The sequence below is a fragment of the Pseudogymnoascus verrucosus genome (genome assembly GCF_001662655.1).
Source record: "Pseudogymnoascus verrucosus strain UAMH 10579 unplaced genomic scaffold scaffold_53, whole genome shotgun sequence".
In the NCBI taxonomy this organism is placed as follows: domain Eukaryota; kingdom Fungi; phylum Ascomycota; class Leotiomycetes; order Thelebolales; family Thelebolaceae; genus Pseudogymnoascus; species Pseudogymnoascus verrucosus.
Genome location: NW_017263704.1, coordinates 55,521 through 72,332, shown reverse-complemented (window position 1 = coordinate 72,332; position 16,812 = coordinate 55,521). Strand labels below are relative to the sequence as shown.

Below are 16,812 nucleotides of genomic sequence, written 5' to 3'. Positions count from 1 at the left end.
TGTTATAAGTGGTACCAATTGGAGCGCAAAGGGCGACGGGGGGCTATGTACAATAGTTGGTGTTTTATTTCAATCAGAGGTGCTCCATCATTTATAGCTATTATCAATACGCTAGTTACTCACAAGAAGGGCTGAAGAGATAAATGCCATGGGCTTAAATTGCTCATATCAACCCTCAGACATGACGGTCCCTCTTCATGGGACTTTACTCCCCACACAGTGTCTTAATAAGCCTACGCAAAACTCCAGTCAGTTTCACACTCAACAAGCCTCCATACAGCTATTTAACTCACCGTCTCACCCCTTCCTCTACCTTGCCCTTCTCGTGTGAGAAGATCAATCTGAACCAACCTGGCCTCTCTGCCCATTCAGCCCCCGGGTTTAGAAAAACACCACCTTCCAGCAACTTTCCAGCAAGCATCTTCTCCCTCTCGGTATCTCTTTGAGTCCCCTCTGGCGGCGGCAAAAACCTGAACAAATCGATCCACAGGAAGAATCCGGCCCTGCCACCTTTCCAGTATGCAATCCCTGCTTTATCCAGCATGCGGGTCACCAGCTCGTAGTTTTCCGCCAGTCTGATGCGGGACAATTTAATAGTATCTTCCACGAAATTATCATCCTCTAACATCGCAAGCACAATTGCGCAGCTCGGCCCACCAGGTGCATGGAGCAGACCAATCGCTTCAAATGCCTGCTGGACTTCATCATTTCTGGTCACTAGGGCCGCTATATGAAGGCCAGGGGCACCAAAATCTTTGCTGAAACCATATCCGACGTGTAGATATCTCGGGTCGATGATTCCAATAGTATCGATCTCGAGAACAGAGGTGAAGGGCGCGCTTGAAGGATCAGCTGTTTTAAAGGCGGTCAGAGCATACACTTCGTCGGAGATTAGATGTAGATTGTGCCGGGCACAGAATTTCATGAGCGCAATAAGGGTAGCTTTGGGATAGCACCGGCCAGAGGGATTGTGCGGGTTGCAGATTAGGAGGGCCCGAGTATTGGTACCATCTGCTTTGGCTTGAGCAAGACGGAGAGCGTACTTCTCTACCACAGCCTCTGAAAATGGATCCGTATCACCCATGTTGGCATACAGCGTTTTGCATCTAATATCATTAGCTTAACAAATGAAAAAAGCTGGGAGGGATATATACTGAGCAACGATCGTCAAGTCATTTTCAAATTTCCCATAAATTGGCCGCATGAGTAGGATGCCATCTCCTACATCTCCCAACATAAAAGCCAACATTGAACAGATTGCCGTAACGCCATTTGCAATACCGACTTCCTTCATACCCACAGGCACGGTAGGATTGAAATACTTGTTGATATGCTTTGCTACGGCTCTCCTCAGACCGACACCTCCAATAGTTGTTCCTGTATATGTTGTAGCAGTGAATTCATCGATTTTAAACTGGAGACAAGTTTTAGCCTTAAATAGAGCGGCTCTAGCTATACGGTGCAATTGAGCTTATGTTACTTACATGCTTATTGATAAAATCAACAACGTTTCCGTGGATTAAGTGCTTAAGATTCCTGTCAGCTATGGATTCTGAAAGAATCAAAGCGTCATATCATTAAAACTTACGTTTTCAGATAAACCAAGAGATATCACTCCTGATGGATTTGACTTCCCATCATAGACATTGTCGGTGATTTCCGGGATGCTGACGTCGTAAGCTGAAAAGGAGCGTTGGCCACGTCCTGATAATGTAGTGGCCATTGTAAATTGTAAATTATCCCGGGAGATGATGAAGGGTTGATTGGTAGCAGTATACGAGATGTAAGAAGGTTAGCTGGGAAGGTCGAAAGTTGGTGCCTTGGGTGTTGAATATGTTCCCCTCCGAGGGAATACGATCTAACCAGGCACGATGCCGTGACCATGGAAAGATGATCGATTATTCCAGAATATTTCCTGGGGCTGCTCTGGATGAGGTCTCGCAAGATAATCGCGATGAAACTTGTGCAAGTTATGATATAATTGAAGTTCGAGGCTCGGGTGGGGTATTTATGGAGCTAAATCGTGGCCAAGTGGATACCTCTTTGGAGAGCTTCGGCAGCCGATCATGACCCCGCTCCTTCGCCCCATGAATACTTGTTATCAAGTGAGGGGTGCAGCAGGCACCGAAATAAAGCATTGTTGCTGTCGGTATTTATCTATCTGCGGAGCTCGTCTAGAATGTACCGCAAATAAAACAGGCTTCCAGTGGGTCGGACATGTCAGGCAGCAATTGCCTACTATATAACTACTGTCTGTATCCTCCTCTCTGCATTGCCACCATAAGCCATATATTCGACAGTATCCAAAATGGCTGTTACAGAGATCGGCTGCATGGGCGTCAAGCCCGGCCTTAATGTTATGGACGAATCTACTCAAGAAGGCCAGGTCTTGATGGGAGCCTGGAAAGCAGTCACTTCTGCGCCAGGAGGTCCACACCAGGTTTATTGGGGACTAGAAGTTGAGGATCCCTCAAAGCTCTGGGCCTTCTTTGACTGGGACTCCGTCGAAGACCACGAGAACTTTGCCAAATCGTAAGCGGCTAAATCCCATATTCTTTCTAGTGATATAAACTGAAATTATCCACCAGGTCTGGCAGAGACGCAGTAAAGGATCTGCCGACCATCTTGAGCCATGGTGAATTCACGAAGCATGTTGCTGTCACGCCGTCCCCGCCATTAGCCTTACAGGCGCCCGTGACGGAAATCATGCTCGCTTACTTCTCCTCCGATATCTCGCAAGCCCAAAAAGACGCAGCTTCCGCGAATGTCCGGGAGTTTTCAGATAAGGGCCTTAACAAATGCTCTGATATCAGGGGTGTTAGCTTCGGCTGGGGTGTGGAGAACGACTTCCCAGTGAAGGGAGGAGAAGAAGGACAGACAGGGTCGATCCTTGCGGCGTTCATCGGCTGGACTAGCATTGACGCGCACATGAAGTTTCGGGAGACGGATGCTTTTAAGGATAATGTCGGCTTGCTCAGGAGCTTGGAGGGGGTTGTGAAGTTGGCAATGTTCCACGTTAGTTGCCAAAGTCTTAAAAAGACAGCGGAATAGGCATAACTACGAGGGCGACAGTGAAACGAACCTAGAGATTCAAGTAGCAAAGGTGAATACAATAGATCGAGTACTGATATAGCAGCTGTGTTTCTTTTCTAACTCCTATCCGAAAACAGGTCTTTCCCAATGCTCCTTCCTCCAATGCTCCTTCCTCAAGCTCCTTCGTTCCCGGGTGCTCTAATACCAAATAAGTTAGCCCAAACACATGTAGATGGCAGTTAGCATTAATAAATCTGCGAGCGCATAAATAGTTTTATGTTAATGGTGTAGATAAGCCCATTCATTTCAACCTTATATCTATGAGATGTCTAAGTTACAAATTCGGCAACTTCATGACACTATCCGTCACATAATTGTCACCATTCAAAAATCCAGCACTCATGATTAACAAGTAATCCGGGTCATCCATGACTCTCAGGTGTCTTGTGTAGGCTCTTGACTGGGGGGTAGCGTACTTGACCCAAGAATCTGCATCACCCAGGTTCGTGTTTATAAAGATCTCGGCGTGGCTATTAGCGCTTACAATGATGCTTCCATTCGGACCTCCCGAGGGACTCCAGACAACATATGGGGACGACGTTGGAACGGTCCCCCCGGCATTGAGGATTTGACCTGGTGCCGAGTCGAATGTGAGAGGACTGGAGCTAATACGATAGTAGATGGGGAAAGTTCCGCTGCCCGCAGGATTGGGGCCCAATCCGTATTCATAAGTCATGATATATTGACCGTTGGGCAGAGCTGCGACGGTCGGCATTCCTGGGCGTTGTTCATAGGTTGAGTACGCAATATCGTTCACCACGGGGCCCCAAGTTATACCATCGGCGCTGACTTGGTGGACCATCTTTTGGCCATGTGCAGGGTCGCGTTGGTCGGAGTAGTACATGACAAGCTGGTTGTCGTAGACCATCATGAATGGCTCCCATATTGGGGTCTCGCCATTGTTCGGCAAGGCAACTCCTCCAGATGCGACAGTAGAGACAAATGACCATGTCTTTCCGCCGTTCACAGATGCATAGACATCGATCTTAGTCTGGCTAAGATCCGTAGGGATAGAATTCGCCGAACAAATAATTGTCCCCTTCGGAAGATCGCCGATAGCCTGTGGTAGAAGATACAGATCCGGCTGGTAGCGCAGCCCCCAGCCATTCACCTGGTCTGTGACATTAGAGAAAGGAGCCCAGGTCTCGCCCTTATCGGTACTTTTGTATATAGGGAAGTAAACCAAAGGCGGTTCGGGGGAGTAGTTTTCCCTTGAAAAGCATGTTAGTTAAGCTCAACACTGGACTCATACCGGAAAGAAGTCATTGATACTTACCATGTTGCCAGAAGAGTCCCATCCTCCAGTTGAACTGTGCGCCCATAAAGAGTTTTTGGAGTATTGTAGTTCGACGGTGGAACATAGATTGTTTTAAAGGTCACCTCGTGGTCTGCAACCTCACACTCTTTGACAGCTGCACTCGGTGCAGAATAGACCGAAGAGATGGACAAGGCCCATGTTAGGGATGCGGCGATAGCTTTACGGCCGCGCATTGTGAGAAATGATAAAGCGGGAAATATGTGAGATTTATGACTAGGAATCTATTGACCAACAATTTTAAGAAATAGGCAATGGTTGTCTTCATATACTTTCCTAGGTAAGTAGAGACGCATCAAAAACCGAGAAACACTGAAAGTGCGGAGATTGGTTTGCCCGTGCATCTTGTTGTTTATTTCTGGGTTCCCCGCGAATTACCCGTCGTCTTTTGTTTCCCCTCTGTCTATCGTTCAAGCGTTGGTTGTGATTGGTGCGTAAGTTGATAAAGAAGATCTGCTATACCGACAGGATGCATGTGCCCCATATAGCTTCGTGAAAGGATTCGCCGCAACCCACCGGAGTATTTAAAGATTTAGCCCTGGACCGGTAGATTTTCTCCGACCAGTCAGGCCCTCATATTTGATCGTTTGCCGGGCGCCCATTTTTGGCCCAAAACCTTGTATCTTCAAGCGGGCTATTGGCTATGAGTTATATTTACATCCTGGGTGCTGTATAAAGCTAACTTCGTATTAGCCGCACCAGTTATCATTATCCGGATGTTGTTGATACGGGTGCCGTTGAAAAAGCCAAGAAAGGGACCACGCATGTGATATTAGCTCCTTTTGCCGAATTTGTAAGAAACTGGCTAATAAAACAGCTTCAGTATGATAATTTCAACCTAAGATGATTAATAGCCTATATTTTATTCGTAATTGCTGTAAATACTGAAAGCGAAAACGAGTTCTTCGAGTTCCTGTTCGCGAGGCTCCTTGGGCTTGAACTGTTTGGAAAGCTTACGTAACATCGGCCACGGTCAGCCTCGCTAAGGGACAGCCTCGCCCCACCTAGAAAATTATAATTTTGAGTCAACAACGCGTCATTGGAGCCCAATACAGTACTCTCAGACCCCGCCTCTTAGTTTGCTTGAAGTTATCCGAAAGTGACAGTACAAGACGAAAGATGCTCACTGCCGCGACTGTCTTTGCCCTTCGAATCCGTGGAGCTGGCACTGTTCCCTAGATGCTCAACCTCTGGACGCACAGGAATCTATTGTCAAATTCATCGAGGATATACTTTCGCTCAAGAACACAAATCATATATTCCCTTCGCCATCACTGTGCAATGCATTCTCAAGCCACCATGGATCGACCTCACCAAAGCGAGTCTGCCTCAGGCAGAAGCTCCTTAAACCCCGTTCAAAATCAACCAAGTGTCAAACCAGATGGGTGTAGAGAGACAGTGGTTCTCAAGGTCGGCCCGCATAAATTCGGCGAGTTTCTACAGACGGCCGATGTAAGATCGAGACTCAAAACATGGACAGTGGATAGCGACAACTCCGACACTATGCGGCACATGGAGACTGCGGCAAAGGCTATACGTGATGGTAACTATCCAGTTGCCTTCCCAACAGAAACAGTATACGGCCTGGGCGCAAACGCAAGAGACGGCAGAGCAGTCCAAGGGATTTACAAAGCGAAAGGTAGGCCGTCAGATAATCCTCTGATTGTCCATATATCCGACCTTGACATGTACACGGAAATGGCGAAAGGCTTGATAATGTCACAAGAGACGAGCCTTTATGTGGCTCGCTACAACGAGCTTATAAATAAGTTCTGGCCGGGTCCGCTCACTCTACTTTTCCCGAAACCGCCGAATTACCTCGCTCCGGAAGTCACTGCTGGACTGGACACGGTTGGCCTACGTATGCCTGATTCTGCTCTTGCGCGGACCCTAATCAAGTTGTCTGGCGTTCCGGTCGCAGCTCCATCAGCAAACTCGTCAACTAAGCCGTCCCCGACTGCTGCGAAGCACGTATTCCATGACTTGAATGGGAAGATCCAGTATATCTTGGATGGCGGGCCTTGCAACATTGGTGTCGAGAGCACAGTGGTTGATGGACTTCGAGATCCACCGCTTATCCTTCGCCCCGGTGGACTCAGCATCGATGATATCAGAGAGTGCCCTGGGTGGGAGAACGTACAAAAAGGCTATAAAGATGAGAGCGAAATCGGAGGGTCTGCGCCCCGTGCTCCTGGTATGAAGTATAAGCATTATAGCCCGAACGCCACAGTTATATTGTGCGAAGACGGGTTTTCCCCAACTCCACAATCAACACCTGGCATGAAGTTTCTTGATCTAGGCCACATAAAGAAATCCGGTGACGAACAGCAGTCAGAAAAAGATGAATCCGCTACAGAGGCTCCACCCACTAACCTCAACGTTGGCATACTACGTACCAAGCACTGGAATAAATGGCTGGGTTGGGAAGGAAATCTGGGCGGAGAAGGCACCAGAATTTTAGAGCACTATAAGAACGGGACGGCCACAATCAATGGTCAGGCGGAATTGGACTACTCTACAGCTAAACTGTTTCACTGCGATGGTGCAGATTCTTTCTGTATCAAACTTGTGGATGTTCATCTTGGCCGCGATACCCAAACAATAGCAAGTGGATTGTTTGCCGCGCTTAGGGAGATGGACAAGCGCGGCGTGGATGTTATCTTTGTTGAAGGAATCGAAGAAGATGGCGGTGGTATCGCAGCGGCGGTTATGAATCGAGCGAGGAAGGCTGCGTCGGAGCGATGGGGGCAAAACGAGAAAGGAATAACGAAACATATTAACTGATTGGGATAGAATTGAGGATGCTCACATGGACATGATAGAGGATACGGCGTTGATTACATGCGGCTCATATTCTTGTTTTAGGAAGTCATTTGCACCTATGGGTGCTGGCGTTTTGAATGTTTTTAGATGATATCACTTGAAAATGTAATTGAGAGTCAAGTTGACAGAATTAAAATGTTGGCTACAATATAGGCCTGCCGATGATTAAAACCAAGCTTTGATATCGGGAAAACCATGAGCAAAATCCAACATTATCACGTTTCACACCATCAGCTTCTTAACTGGGGCCATCAAGATACGGTATCGAGTCTTAAATTCCACCAAAACGCCCCCATTTTCCAGTCTGGCTCCATGGTCGTGATAGAGCGCTCATGCGCTATCGTCTATGGCACTCTCTATGCTGCAATACGGCCAGTTGTGCCGAGGTTCACCTTTCATCTGAAATCATGTTCGCATCTTGACACCCATTACAGGCCCTGCCTTAACCAATCCCCTAACTTCGCCTTTCCGAACTGCGCCAGGTTGTTCATGCCCTGCTCACTGAGATCAATGCCCTTCAACTGCGCGACGTCTTGCGCCGGCGCCCTGCTGACACGGGTCGTGATGATAAGGGGATCGGTCTCGAGGATGATTCCGTCGTCAACAATCTCATCGATCGCGAGGGACACCAGGTCGTAGTTCTCGATGATTGTGCGCTTGTCGACAGATTGCCTGCGGGAGTTAGCTGGGGACACACAAGCGGCGGGGTGGGGATTCATACTTGAATAGCAAGTGTAGTGAGTCGCGGAGGGCCAAGACGACATTGTAGAGCATGATCTCGTTCTCTTCCATTCCTCCCACTACGTACATCATAATATCCGACTCGCACTTGTACAAGACTATTCTGTTGTCGTATAATATGATATCGGCTGTTTGCTTAGCTGTCTTCTCCAAGAGGCCCTTCTCGAATGCTTTTTGGGCCTTGACGTCGGGGTATGGGTTGGTCGACGGCGAGGCAGCTATGATTTTATTAGAAATCGTTTCGCAAATTGGTTATAAGACGCTCAGGAGAGCAGTCCATCGGATTACGCACATTGGCCATGTGAAGATGCGGTGTGATGAGGGGCATTGAAGTACTTGGCGAAGATGCGGTTTCCGTCCTCTGTTCCGAGGATAATTATCGCCTGGACAGAGAAGAGAGACATATTGGGCGCCATCGTGTCAGAGGTTTTGCGAAGCCAGGAGTAAAAAACAAGGCGAGGGAGGCGTTATAGCAACTGGCAGCTTGGTATTGCGGCTCTTTGGCAGTGAGGCCGTGTTTCTGTAATCTGGCACCGCCAAAGGCACGCTAAGCCTCAAATGGATGAACCCACCACTGGCTCGTTTGGGGAGCGCTAATGCAAGCTCTCTACGCGTCCAAACGCGACCCTTTTCGCGACGCGTCTTATTTCCCCCCATCACACCTTGGCCTCGACTCCAGTTCATCTCCAAACATCGACACAGGACTCTTTTCATTGACAACAACGCCGATATAAACAAAAGTAATTATCGCAATGTCGTCACCCGCAAAACGACGACAAAAGGCCTCCGCCGCTGGAACTCCGAAACGCTCATCACAACGCAGTTCCCAGGCCCCTCCCAGTAGTCCTCCAGACCCGTCTGCTGCGCAATTGCTGGGTGAAGCCGCCTCTTCTTCCCAGGCTAGCCGGGGCCATGGCACTCCTAGACGCCAAATAAAGTCATCATCGCCCATGAATTACCAATCTTCACCGGTCGCTGGGCGACAAGATGCCGCTTCCCCCTTCAGTCGGGGAACTCCAGATATTGCTATGACAGATGGCGATCGCACCCCTCGGGCCACTGGACAACTGATGAGAGGTGAGTAGTTTTTGATCTATTTTGATCTCACTGTCTAACGGTACTAGATTCATCTCCTATTCGATACGCTTCAACATCCAGTCCTGGCCGAGATTTGCGCCAACAATCCGATGCCCCAACGGAGAGCAGTGGACTCTTTCTTCGCTCTACGCAGTCCATACCGCCAAGTAGCTCCGGTTTGAATAGGTCTAGCCGCGGTGATATTAATCCCGACCGTAGCGCAGCTTCTGGAGTTCGAAAGCGTATTTTCCTCGATGAGAATGGGAATGTCGTCCACAATGTTCCTGACGGGTCAGATGCTCCGACATTCTCAAATAACGATCCTACAACTTCAGATGCTGACGCCCTTGGAGGGGGTTCCGGCAATATCTATAACACAGTCTGGGGTACAAACATCTCCGTTATTGATGCCTCAAAGACATTCGAAGGCTTTTTGCGTAATTTCACCAAAAAGTATCGGATGTGGGCGGACGGTATGACTGTGGCAGAAACCCAAGAGGACGAAACATCGGAGTCGAAAGTATACATGGACAAGATGAAGGACCTGCTAGAGCTTGCACACTCCAGCTTACACATAGACTTTATGGATCTCAAAGCATACCCTCCTACCCTGAAGCTTCATCATCAGGCCCAGGCCTATCCACAAGAAATGATCCCATTGATGGATCAAGTGGTTCACAATATCATGGTACAGCTTGCAGAGGAGGAAGTCAAGCGAGAGAGAGCCGCAGAGTCTCAAAGCACGAACGGCCTATCCCAAGCGCACCACATTCCTAGCTCGGATATGCCAATCCCAAGCTCCGACAGGGGTGACATGGAGATGACGCCAGGGCCAACGCAACCAACTCAATCAAGGAAGAAACGCGATATCTTAGCTGAAGTGGACGAAGCAAAATATAAAGTTCGCCTGTTTGGAATTGAAAAAACTATCAATCTCAGAGACCTCGACCCCTCTGGTAGGTCTATGACTATTATCACCCAAGAACTGCCGCTGACCCCTTTTAGACATGGATAAGATGATCTCAGTCAAAGGCCTTGTCATCCGCACAACACCCATCATCCCCGACATGGCAGAGGCCTTTTTCCGCTGCCAAGCATGCAACCATACAGTTACGGTCGAAATCGAGCGTGGCAAGATTGCAGAGCCTACCCAGTGCCCTCGTACAGTCTGTAAATCACCGAACTCGATGCAGATTGTGCACAACAGGTCAAACTTTTGTAACAAACAAGTTATCAAGCTTCAAGAGACCCCCGATTCAGTCCCGGCTGGTCAGACGCCGCATTCCGTTTCTCTCTGCGCATACGATGACCTCGTTGATCTCTGCAAGGCTGGTGACCGAGTCGAAATCACTGGTATCTTCCGATGCAATCCGGTTCGGGTGAACCCCGCACAGCGCACGCTGAAGAATGTGTTCAAGACTTACGTGGATGTCGTCCACATCCAAAAGGTAGACAAGAAACGCATGGGCATCGACGTCTCTACTGTTGAAGGCGATGGCTCATCTACGGATGCAGATGGTGATGTCGAGGGGAAGAGAAAGATTTCAGACGAGGATATCGAAAAAATCAAGGTCACTGCGGCTAGGCCTGACATTTACGATCTTTTATCCCGCTCTCTTGCGCCAAGTATTTTTGAGATGGACGATGTAAAGAAGGGCATACTTCTGCAACTTTTCGGTGGCACAAACAAATCGTTCGAGAAAGGAGGTAGCCCGAAGTACCGTGGAGACATCAATATCCTCCTGTGCGGCGATCCGTCTACGTCAAAGTCTCAGATTCTTAAGTATGTACACCAAATCGCCCCGCGAGGTGTCTATACCAGTGGAAAGGGCTCTTCTGCCGTTGGTTTGACCGCCTATGTCACTCGTGACCAGGAGACGAAGCAACTCGTTCTTGAGTCTGGTGCTCTAGTCCTCTCTGATGGAGGAGTCTGCTGCATTGATGAATTTGACAAGATGTCCGAATCTACTCGATCGGTGCTGCACGAAGTCATGGAGCAACAGACAGTTTCCATTGCAAAGGCTGGCATCATCACCACACTGAACGCTAGAACCAGTATTCTCGCCTCTGCCAATCCTATTGGCAGCAAGTATAACCCCAACCTTCCTGTTCCTCAAAATATCGACCTTCCGCCTACTCTGCTATCCCGTTTTGATCTCGTCTATCTCATTCTTGACCGAATCGACGAGACCAATGACAGGAGGCTAGCGAGGCATTTACTCGGCATGTACTTGGAAGACACGCCACAGAGTGCCGGGAATATGGAGATTCTTGTAAGTCAAATCCTACAGATAGTTTGTGCTATACTAACAGGCAACTAGCCAATCGAGTTTCTCACATCATACATTTCCTACGCCCGCAACGTATGCCAGCCACGCATCACTGAAGAGGCTTCAAAGGAGCTTGTAAAGGCCTATGTCGACATGCGCAAGCTAGGCGAAGATGTCCGCTCCGCAGAACGCCGCATCACCGCGACGACAAGACAGCTCGAATCAATGATCCGTCTCTCCGAGGCCCATGCTAAGATGCGTCTCTCACTGGAAGTCACGCGTGACGATGTCCTCGAAGCTGTCCGTTTAATCAAATCGGCCCTGAAGCAGGCTGCTACGGATGCACGAACTGGACTTATTGACATGAGCCTGCTCACTGAGGGAACAAGCGCTAGTGAGAGGAGGAGAAGGGCTGATTTGAAGAATGCTTTGCTCCTCTTATTGGACAATATGGTTAGGCAAGGTCAAGCCGCTCGGTACAGCGAGGTTCAAAAAAGACTCAACGAGGAAAGTAGTATTCCAGTTGAGGCTCCGGAGTTTTCAGATACCATAAGATTACTTGAGCAGGAGGGTTCCATAATGGTGGTTGGCGAGGGGCCGAGAAAGAGCATCAGGAGAGTTGCCGGAGCTTAGTTGTTGGCAAAGTACATTGTGCTATGAGGTGGCGTTTGGGTTGGGTATGATGAACGACGTGATTGTGTTGGAATTATATATTCCGAGTTATGGTGTGCATGATATTAGAGGGTAGCTGTCTGGGAAGAAATGGAATGTTGGGGGTATGGCGACGGCACGGGAAGCTGGGTACTTTGATGAAAGCTAAACTAGAGCTCCATATGAGCCAAGACAGAAATGTATATGATGTTAAGACATGTGTCTAGGAGGTTTTGGAATTGAGTTGACTCGTCAAACGCGGCTTTAACTCGCATCAAAGGCTGAAACCTGAACGATCCATGCGCCAACGTCGACCGTTTTGTTCAGTTTGATCAGCGAAGCTTTCCCCAGCTTTCCCGTACCTTCTGACGCTGATTCCTGGGAAGATTCGAATCTTAGAACTATTTGAGTTTTAGTCATAATAACTGTTATGTATTTCGGATGTACGGTTGATACGAAGCTGCTGGCCCACAGACAATTTCTTCTGCGATTTGAAGAAAAGACACCATTCATCGAGACAACTCTCTACGAGTTTCGAGTTTACAATACTGCTATCACACTTCAAAAATTTAAATATGAAAATAGTAAATCCTCTGATCCTTCATATCTTTGATCGTCGCTGCTAGAAATCGTCTGTTCCCAATCCACATTGACAGCCCCCAACTCCATACAATAGAAGTTTCGGGCCGGCCTCCGCCACTAACTCATGCCACTCTATTTCGAAACAGCCAGTCACCCCAATAGCCCTGTCAATATGAGATGAAGTCATTTCTCAGTGCCCTTCTCCCATATTACCCAACACAGAACTTAACTCATGCACCTATTGCATGACATGTACGACCCCTTCCAAGCCGGGATCCGAGAAGGAAGGAAGCTTGGACATCGTCATCGCCGAGTTCACCATGCCGCCCCTGGTCGTGCCTGACTTGGCGGGCATTTCCATCTCTTCTTCTTTGTCTGTTGTTGTTATTGTTGTGCATTGTTCTCTTCGAAGTGGCTTCAATTGGCGTGCGTGAAGCTTTTGAGTCGCTATGTTGATGCCCTCGACTCTTTCCGCAGCGGCGGCTGCGCTGATGCTCGCTGCCACCGCACACGGCGATAACTTTACAATTATCAATGGCCAAATCTTTACACCTGGACTGGCGATCGTAGACGCGCCCCAGCCCAACACGCCTCTCGGCGGTGGTAAGTTCTCTATTTGCTTCACTCCAAAGGATATCCCATTCATCGCTCTCCATCCTTTCTCATATCACCCCCCCCCAATTCACATACCACAACCCGACTAACACCCCACCAGAAATCCTCCAAGTCGCCATCGACGTCTCCGGCAACGGCAAGCTTGGCCTCCCCCCCTACTCCGACTCCGCCCCCAGCCAACTGCACGCCCTAACCCTCTTCCTAACCTCCTACACCACGGGCCTCAACCTCACCATCGCCAACGGCACCGCCCTCCCCGCCACCTCCTCCAACAGCCCCGACGGCATCGTCATGACCCAAGAGCCCGGCAGCACCGTCAAGCACGTGAACTGGCTCTGGCCCGCCTGTCTTTCCGGCGACGGTCAGCCCAAGGCCACCGGTCTCGTGAGCGACGGGGGGAGCGCGAGGGGAGCGTATAATATCTCGATTCACCAGAGCTTTAGGCTTAATGATACGGAGTATTATACTGTTTTCAACCTGCCTATTGCGGTGACGAATCGCATTTCGGAGAGCGCGAATCAGTCGTCTTGTGAGAGTCTGACGAATCTGCTGCTGGGGTGGGGGGAGGTTGTGGGGGAGACGGTGGTGTTGACGCCGGATCAGTATCCGTGGACGGATGGGAGTGGGGTGCAGGTTTCTGTGCCCAGTGGTGATGGGAGCGACAACGGTGGGAGCAGTGATGGGAGTGATAAGGGTGATGGAATTGGTGGGAGCAAGCCGGATGCTAATGCGGGTGATGGGCTTGGAGGGGGTGCGGGGATGGTGGCTATGGATGGGAGGTTGACTGTTTTGGCGGTTATTTTCGCCTTGGGCTTGGTGGCTATGTAGAAGTAATATTTCCCGTGAGTTAGTTGTAATTAATTATATGGTAATCTTGCATTGCATGGAAGGGAGCTGCTACAGTTCCTTGTATCACCATATCATAAGTCATATTGCATCACAATCACAGTAGGAACCAAAATGAAACCGATCTTCTTAATCAATGCAATTCTCATAACATTTAAGGGTCCTTCGCAAGGAACCCCACGCAGGATTATACTATCCATTCCCCCTCATATGCCCCTCATGCAAAAACACATGCGAACTCCCCAACACCCCCTTTTAAAAAAAATTGGAATCTTCGCGGATGTCGATAACCGCCCACCATAAACGCCGTTTCCAGCGATGAGCAACAAAGGAATTCATACTCATACACCCAAATCCCAGAACGCCTCCTCCCTCCACGCTACCCCCATAGTCGCCGTAAGAAATGAACCCTCCCTGAAAGCAGCCATCTATGCATCAACAGAAACGAGTCCCCTCGCCTGCTCCAGGATCTGATCCATATCTCCCAGCTCCTCGGCGATCTCGCCACCAGCTTCCCTCTCGGCCCAGCTACCCCAGAGACCACGCTTGCCCCTCACGCGTATCGGTCCTCCGAGCTCGCCTTGGCTTTGCTCGACCTTGACCGCATCCTTGGTGGCGAGCACCAGGACCTCGAAGAACATCTTCGTTGCGTCCGCCTTGCTCGTGCCACGTTCCGGAAGCAGGTCTTGGAACATTACGCTGGCCTTCTTGCGCTTCTCTGGGCTGTTGGCGGCTTCGGCTCCGAAGCGGTCGCGAAGCAGGTGCACGGCGTGGGTGGTGCCTAGGGAGACTGGGCCGGAGTCGGCGGGGTGGACGAGAGGCGCTCTGGTCTCGTCGAAGTTTTGCTCGGGGTCCTCGCTGCCATCTCTTTCGCGTTCGCTGCCGCGGGAGTCTGGACGTCCGAAGTTGTCGTCATCATCATTCATTGGTACGAATCCATCATCAGCGGGGATCTCAAGGATCGTGCCGTTTGCTTGCGACTCAGCGCCGAATCCGGCTGCGGCGCTGATGTTGCCGAAGGCGTCTTCCTCGCCGAGATCGAGGTCTAGCTGCAAACGCGGTGACTTGGCTGCGTGCTCGTCCTCATCGCCGGACATATCTGCGATGCCGCTATCGCGCTTGCGCTTCTGGGCTCGCGAAGATAGGATGGCGTCGAGGGAGAGGATGCCACGGAGTTCGGGTGCCCAGCCAGCAGATCGGCCGTCTCTGAGGATGTTGCTGACGAAACCGCCGTTGCGCTGCATCTCAACCAAGGCAAAGAGAGTAGGATCTCTTGGCAGGAAAGACTCGGGACGCAGGATCTTAGATCGATCTTGTTGCTGGGCCTTGATAACTGCTGAAGGGATGATAGTGTCTTCGTCGGGTTTGAGAAGCTTGAGCTTTCGGGCACGTTGAGCGGGTTCCCTGAAAATAGATGTCTCCGTCTCCTCGATTGGCTCAAAAAGAGCAGATTCTTCGTTGCGCGCATGTTCTTCTAGCATCTCACGCTCCTGTTCGGGGTCGATATCGGAGAGCGGTGACTCTGAAATGCGTTCACGGCCAGGAAGAGCGGTCATGTGAAGACTCTCATCGCCGAGGGGGAAGTTGTCCGCATCGCCCATGTTGATATCTCCATCGTCGCCTTGGAAGTGGAATCCATCGTCGTCACCCGCAATGCTGACTTGAACGGATTGCTGTCGATCACGGCCGAGAAGGGTGGTGTCTTTGCCGAAGATATCAAGTTGGGTGTCTCCGATATCATCACCGAGTTCGCGCTCTGCAGGGGCGTCACGACCCATTTCAAGGCTTCCGTCGGCGCGTAGATCGATGTCCTCTCCGAAATCTAGGTCCAGATCGAGGTCATCCGCCATGATAACTTCATCGTCTGGGTATTTTTGTGATTCGACCATGCTGTTTTGGAGGTATTGGCTTTGGTTGAAATCTTCAAGTAGGTTGATACTTCCTGCGCGACGCTTGCGTGGTGTATTCAGAGTGTCATCCTCCATTTGCGATAATAAGAAGGATGCATCCGGCAGTGGCGGCATCTCGAGGTTATCACCTTCAGTCAGGACATCGGGAAGCAGAAGCGTGTCGCGCGAAGGCATATGAAGTCCAGCGGGTATATCGTTGTTGCTGGAGATTCTGAATGCCTGGGAGGTGTCAGTAGGTGTCGTTTAGATAACTGGAGGTACCAAGACATACCATCTTAATCTTCATTAATGCCTCATTACAGTCATCGAGAAGATAGCGCGCCTTCCTGCTGTAAATTCGCACCACGCCGAGAAGAAGCTGGCCGCTGAGACGCAAGGCCATTGGCGCCTGGCCGGGGTTAACGATAGCATCTACGCTGTCCTTGACGCTTGATTGCAGAATGTGTGTTTTCGAAAGTTTGCGTTCGAGGTTGGCCGACAGCCAGACGCGAGCCAGAGGCCCCGTCTTCGACAGGAGAGCCTCCGAATAAAACATTACTGTTGTCGGTATATGCTATGGGCTATAGATGTCTTGAGCAATGGGTGGTAGCACCCTCGGGATGTCGGGATGATATGTGGAGTTGGCTAGACGCGACAGTTTGTTGTTTTCATTTGCAAGCGCGTCGCGGACGATGACGGATCCCAGGAAGCGACGAGTGTATGCAGTCGCGACGAAGATAGTGAAGCGATTGTCGCGCTCTCTTTGTTAGATACTGTATGCGACGACAGGTTCAGCAATAGCAAAAGTCGCAAGTTGTTGTTGGTGGTGATGTGGTTGGCGGTATGAAGGTGCGGTGGGTGTTGTGTCGGATTAGGCGCAACATCTGAATCTGGAGGGGGAGAATGCGAG

At 49.9% G+C, this 16,812-nt stretch overlaps 8 protein-coding genes across 8 annotated transcripts; 4 read left to right on the top strand and 4 right to left on the bottom strand.

The window, feature by feature from the left end:
* Positions 1-43: 43 nt before the first annotated feature.
* On the bottom strand, positions 44-2,040 carry VE01_08983 (uncharacterized protein). The gene is made up of 5 exons (XM_018278400.2): positions 1,589-2,040; positions 1,485-1,526; positions 1,155-1,414; positions 294-1,106; positions 44-233 (listed from the first exon to the last, which is right to left on the bottom strand). The coding sequence occupies exons 1-5, from the start codon at positions 1,721-1,723 to the stop codon at positions 206-208; spliced, it is 1,278 nt and encodes a 425-aa protein (XP_018126836.2). The 5' UTR covers positions 1,724-2,040; the 3' UTR covers positions 44-205.
* Positions 2,041-2,248: 208 nt separating this feature from the next.
* VE01_08982 (uncharacterized protein) lies at positions 2,249-3,261 on the top strand. The gene is made up of 2 exons (XM_018278399.2): positions 2,249-2,532; positions 2,589-3,261. Exons 1-2 carry the CDS (start codon positions 2,309-2,311, stop codon positions 3,049-3,051), a joined length of 687 nt encoding a protein of 228 aa, XP_018126835.1. The 5' UTR covers positions 2,249-2,308; the 3' UTR covers positions 3,052-3,261.
* VE01_08981 (uncharacterized protein) lies at positions 3,191-5,286 on the bottom strand. The gene is made up of 2 exons (XM_018278398.2): positions 4,370-5,286; positions 3,191-4,304 (listed from the first exon to the last, which is right to left on the bottom strand). Exons 1-2 carry the CDS (start codon positions 4,582-4,584, stop codon positions 3,368-3,370), a joined length of 1,152 nt encoding a protein of 383 aa, XP_018126834.1. The 5' UTR covers positions 4,585-5,286; the 3' UTR covers positions 3,191-3,367.
* Positions 5,287-5,460: 174 nt separating this feature from the next.
* On the top strand, positions 5,461-7,431 carry VE01_08980 (uncharacterized protein). The gene has a single exon (XM_018278397.2). The coding sequence runs from the start codon at positions 5,588-5,590 to the stop codon at positions 7,190-7,192; it is 1,605 nt and encodes a 534-aa protein (XP_018126833.2). The 5' UTR covers positions 5,461-5,587; the 3' UTR covers positions 7,193-7,431.
* Positions 7,299-8,487, bottom strand: RET3 (Golgi-to-ER vesicle coat component). Its single transcript, XM_018278396.2, has 3 exons — positions 8,265-8,487; positions 7,953-8,190; positions 7,299-7,903 (listed from the first exon to the last, which is right to left on the bottom strand). The coding sequence occupies exons 1-3, from the start codon at positions 8,386-8,388 to the stop codon at positions 7,660-7,662; spliced, it is 606 nt and encodes a 201-aa protein (XP_018126801.1). The 5' UTR covers positions 8,389-8,487; the 3' UTR covers positions 7,299-7,659.
* A 152-nt stretch (positions 8,488-8,639) lies between these two features.
* On the top strand, positions 8,640-12,202 carry VE01_08978 (uncharacterized protein). The gene is made up of 4 exons (XM_018278395.2): positions 8,640-9,049; positions 9,097-10,005; positions 10,055-11,322; positions 11,371-12,202. The coding sequence occupies exons 1-4, from the start codon at positions 8,725-8,727 to the stop codon at positions 11,950-11,952; spliced, it is 3,084 nt and encodes a 1,027-aa protein (XP_018126802.1). The 5' UTR covers positions 8,640-8,724; the 3' UTR covers positions 11,953-12,202.
* Positions 12,203-12,600: 398 nt separating this feature from the next.
* On the top strand, positions 12,601-13,995 carry VE01_08977 (uncharacterized protein; the record flags this gene model as incomplete). The annotated part of the gene is made up of 2 exons (XM_018278394.2): positions 12,601-13,155; positions 13,268-13,995. Exons 1-2 carry the CDS (start codon positions 13,002-13,004, stop codon positions 13,993-13,995), a joined length of 882 nt encoding a protein of 293 aa, XP_018126795.1. The 5' UTR covers positions 12,601-13,001.
* Positions 13,996-14,138: 143 nt separating this feature from the next.
* MCD1 (sister chromatid cohesion protein 1) lies at positions 14,139-16,778 on the bottom strand. Its single transcript, XM_018278393.2, has 2 exons — positions 16,195-16,778; positions 14,139-16,142 (listed from the first exon to the last, which is right to left on the bottom strand). The coding sequence occupies exons 1-2, from the start codon at positions 16,456-16,458 to the stop codon at positions 14,442-14,444; spliced, it is 1,965 nt and encodes a 654-aa protein (XP_018126796.1). The 5' UTR covers positions 16,459-16,778; the 3' UTR covers positions 14,139-14,441.
* Between the last annotated feature and the right edge of the window lie 34 nt (positions 16,779-16,812).

Excerpts from the sequence above, each read along its gene's own strand:
- VE01_08983 (XM_018278400.2), bottom strand. The coding sequence starts at position 1,723 with ATGGCCACTACATTATCAGGACGTGGCCAACGCTCCTTTTCAGCTTAC. Across the intron at positions 1,107-1,154 it reads GACTTGACGATCGTTGCTCA|ATGCAAAACGCTGTATGCCA; the intron begins GTATATATCCCT and ends TAATGATATTAG. Across the intron at positions 234-293 it reads GTAGAGGAAGGGGTGAGACG|GCTTATTAAGACACTGTGTG; the intron begins GTGAGTTAAATA and ends AGTTTTGCGTAG.
- VE01_08982 (XM_018278399.2), top strand. The coding sequence starts at position 2,309 with ATGGCTGTTACAGAGATCGGCTGCATGGGCGTCAAGCCCGGCCTTAAT. Across the intron at positions 2,533-2,588 it reads CACGAGAACTTTGCCAAATC|GTCTGGCAGAGACGCAGTAA; the intron begins GTAAGCGGCTAA and ends ATTATCCACCAG.
- VE01_08981 (XM_018278398.2), bottom strand. The coding sequence starts at position 4,584 with ATGCGCGGCCGTAAAGCTATCGCCGCATCCCTAACATGGGCCTTGTCC. Across the intron at positions 4,305-4,369 it reads GGGACTCTTCTGGCAACATG|GGAAAACTACTCCCCCGAAC; the intron begins GTAAGTATCAAT and ends ATGCTTTTCAAG.
- VE01_08980 (XM_018278397.2), top strand. The coding sequence starts at position 5,588 with ATGCTCAACCTCTGGACGCACAGGAATCTATTGTCAAATTCATCGAGG.
- RET3 (XM_018278396.2), bottom strand. The coding sequence starts at position 8,388 with ATGGCGCCCAATATGTCTCTCTTCTCTGTCCAGGCGATAATTATCCTC. Across the intron at positions 8,191-8,264 it reads CGCATCTTCACATGGCCAAT|CTGCCTCGCCGTCGACCAAC; the intron begins GTGCGTAATCCG and ends ATAAAATCATAG. Across the intron at positions 7,904-7,952 it reads TCACTACACTTGCTATTCAA|GCAATCTGTCGACAAGCGCA; the intron begins GTATGAATCCCC and ends TAACTCCCGCAG.
- VE01_08978 (XM_018278395.2), top strand. The coding sequence starts at position 8,725 with ATGTCGTCACCCGCAAAACGACGACAAAAGGCCTCCGCCGCTGGAACT. Across the intron at positions 9,050-9,096 it reads CACTGGACAACTGATGAGAG|ATTCATCTCCTATTCGATAC; the intron begins GTGAGTAGTTTT and ends TAACGGTACTAG. Across the intron at positions 11,323-11,370 it reads CCGGGAATATGGAGATTCTT|CCAATCGAGTTTCTCACATC; the intron begins GTAAGTCAAATC and ends ACAGGCAACTAG.
- MCD1 (XM_018278393.2), bottom strand. The coding sequence starts at position 16,458 with ATGTTTTATTCGGAGGCTCTCCTGTCGAAGACGGGGCCTCTGGCTCGC. Across the intron at positions 16,143-16,194 it reads CATTAATGAAGATTAAGATG|GCATTCAGAATCTCCAGCAA; the intron begins GTATGTCTTGGT and ends GACACCTCCCAG.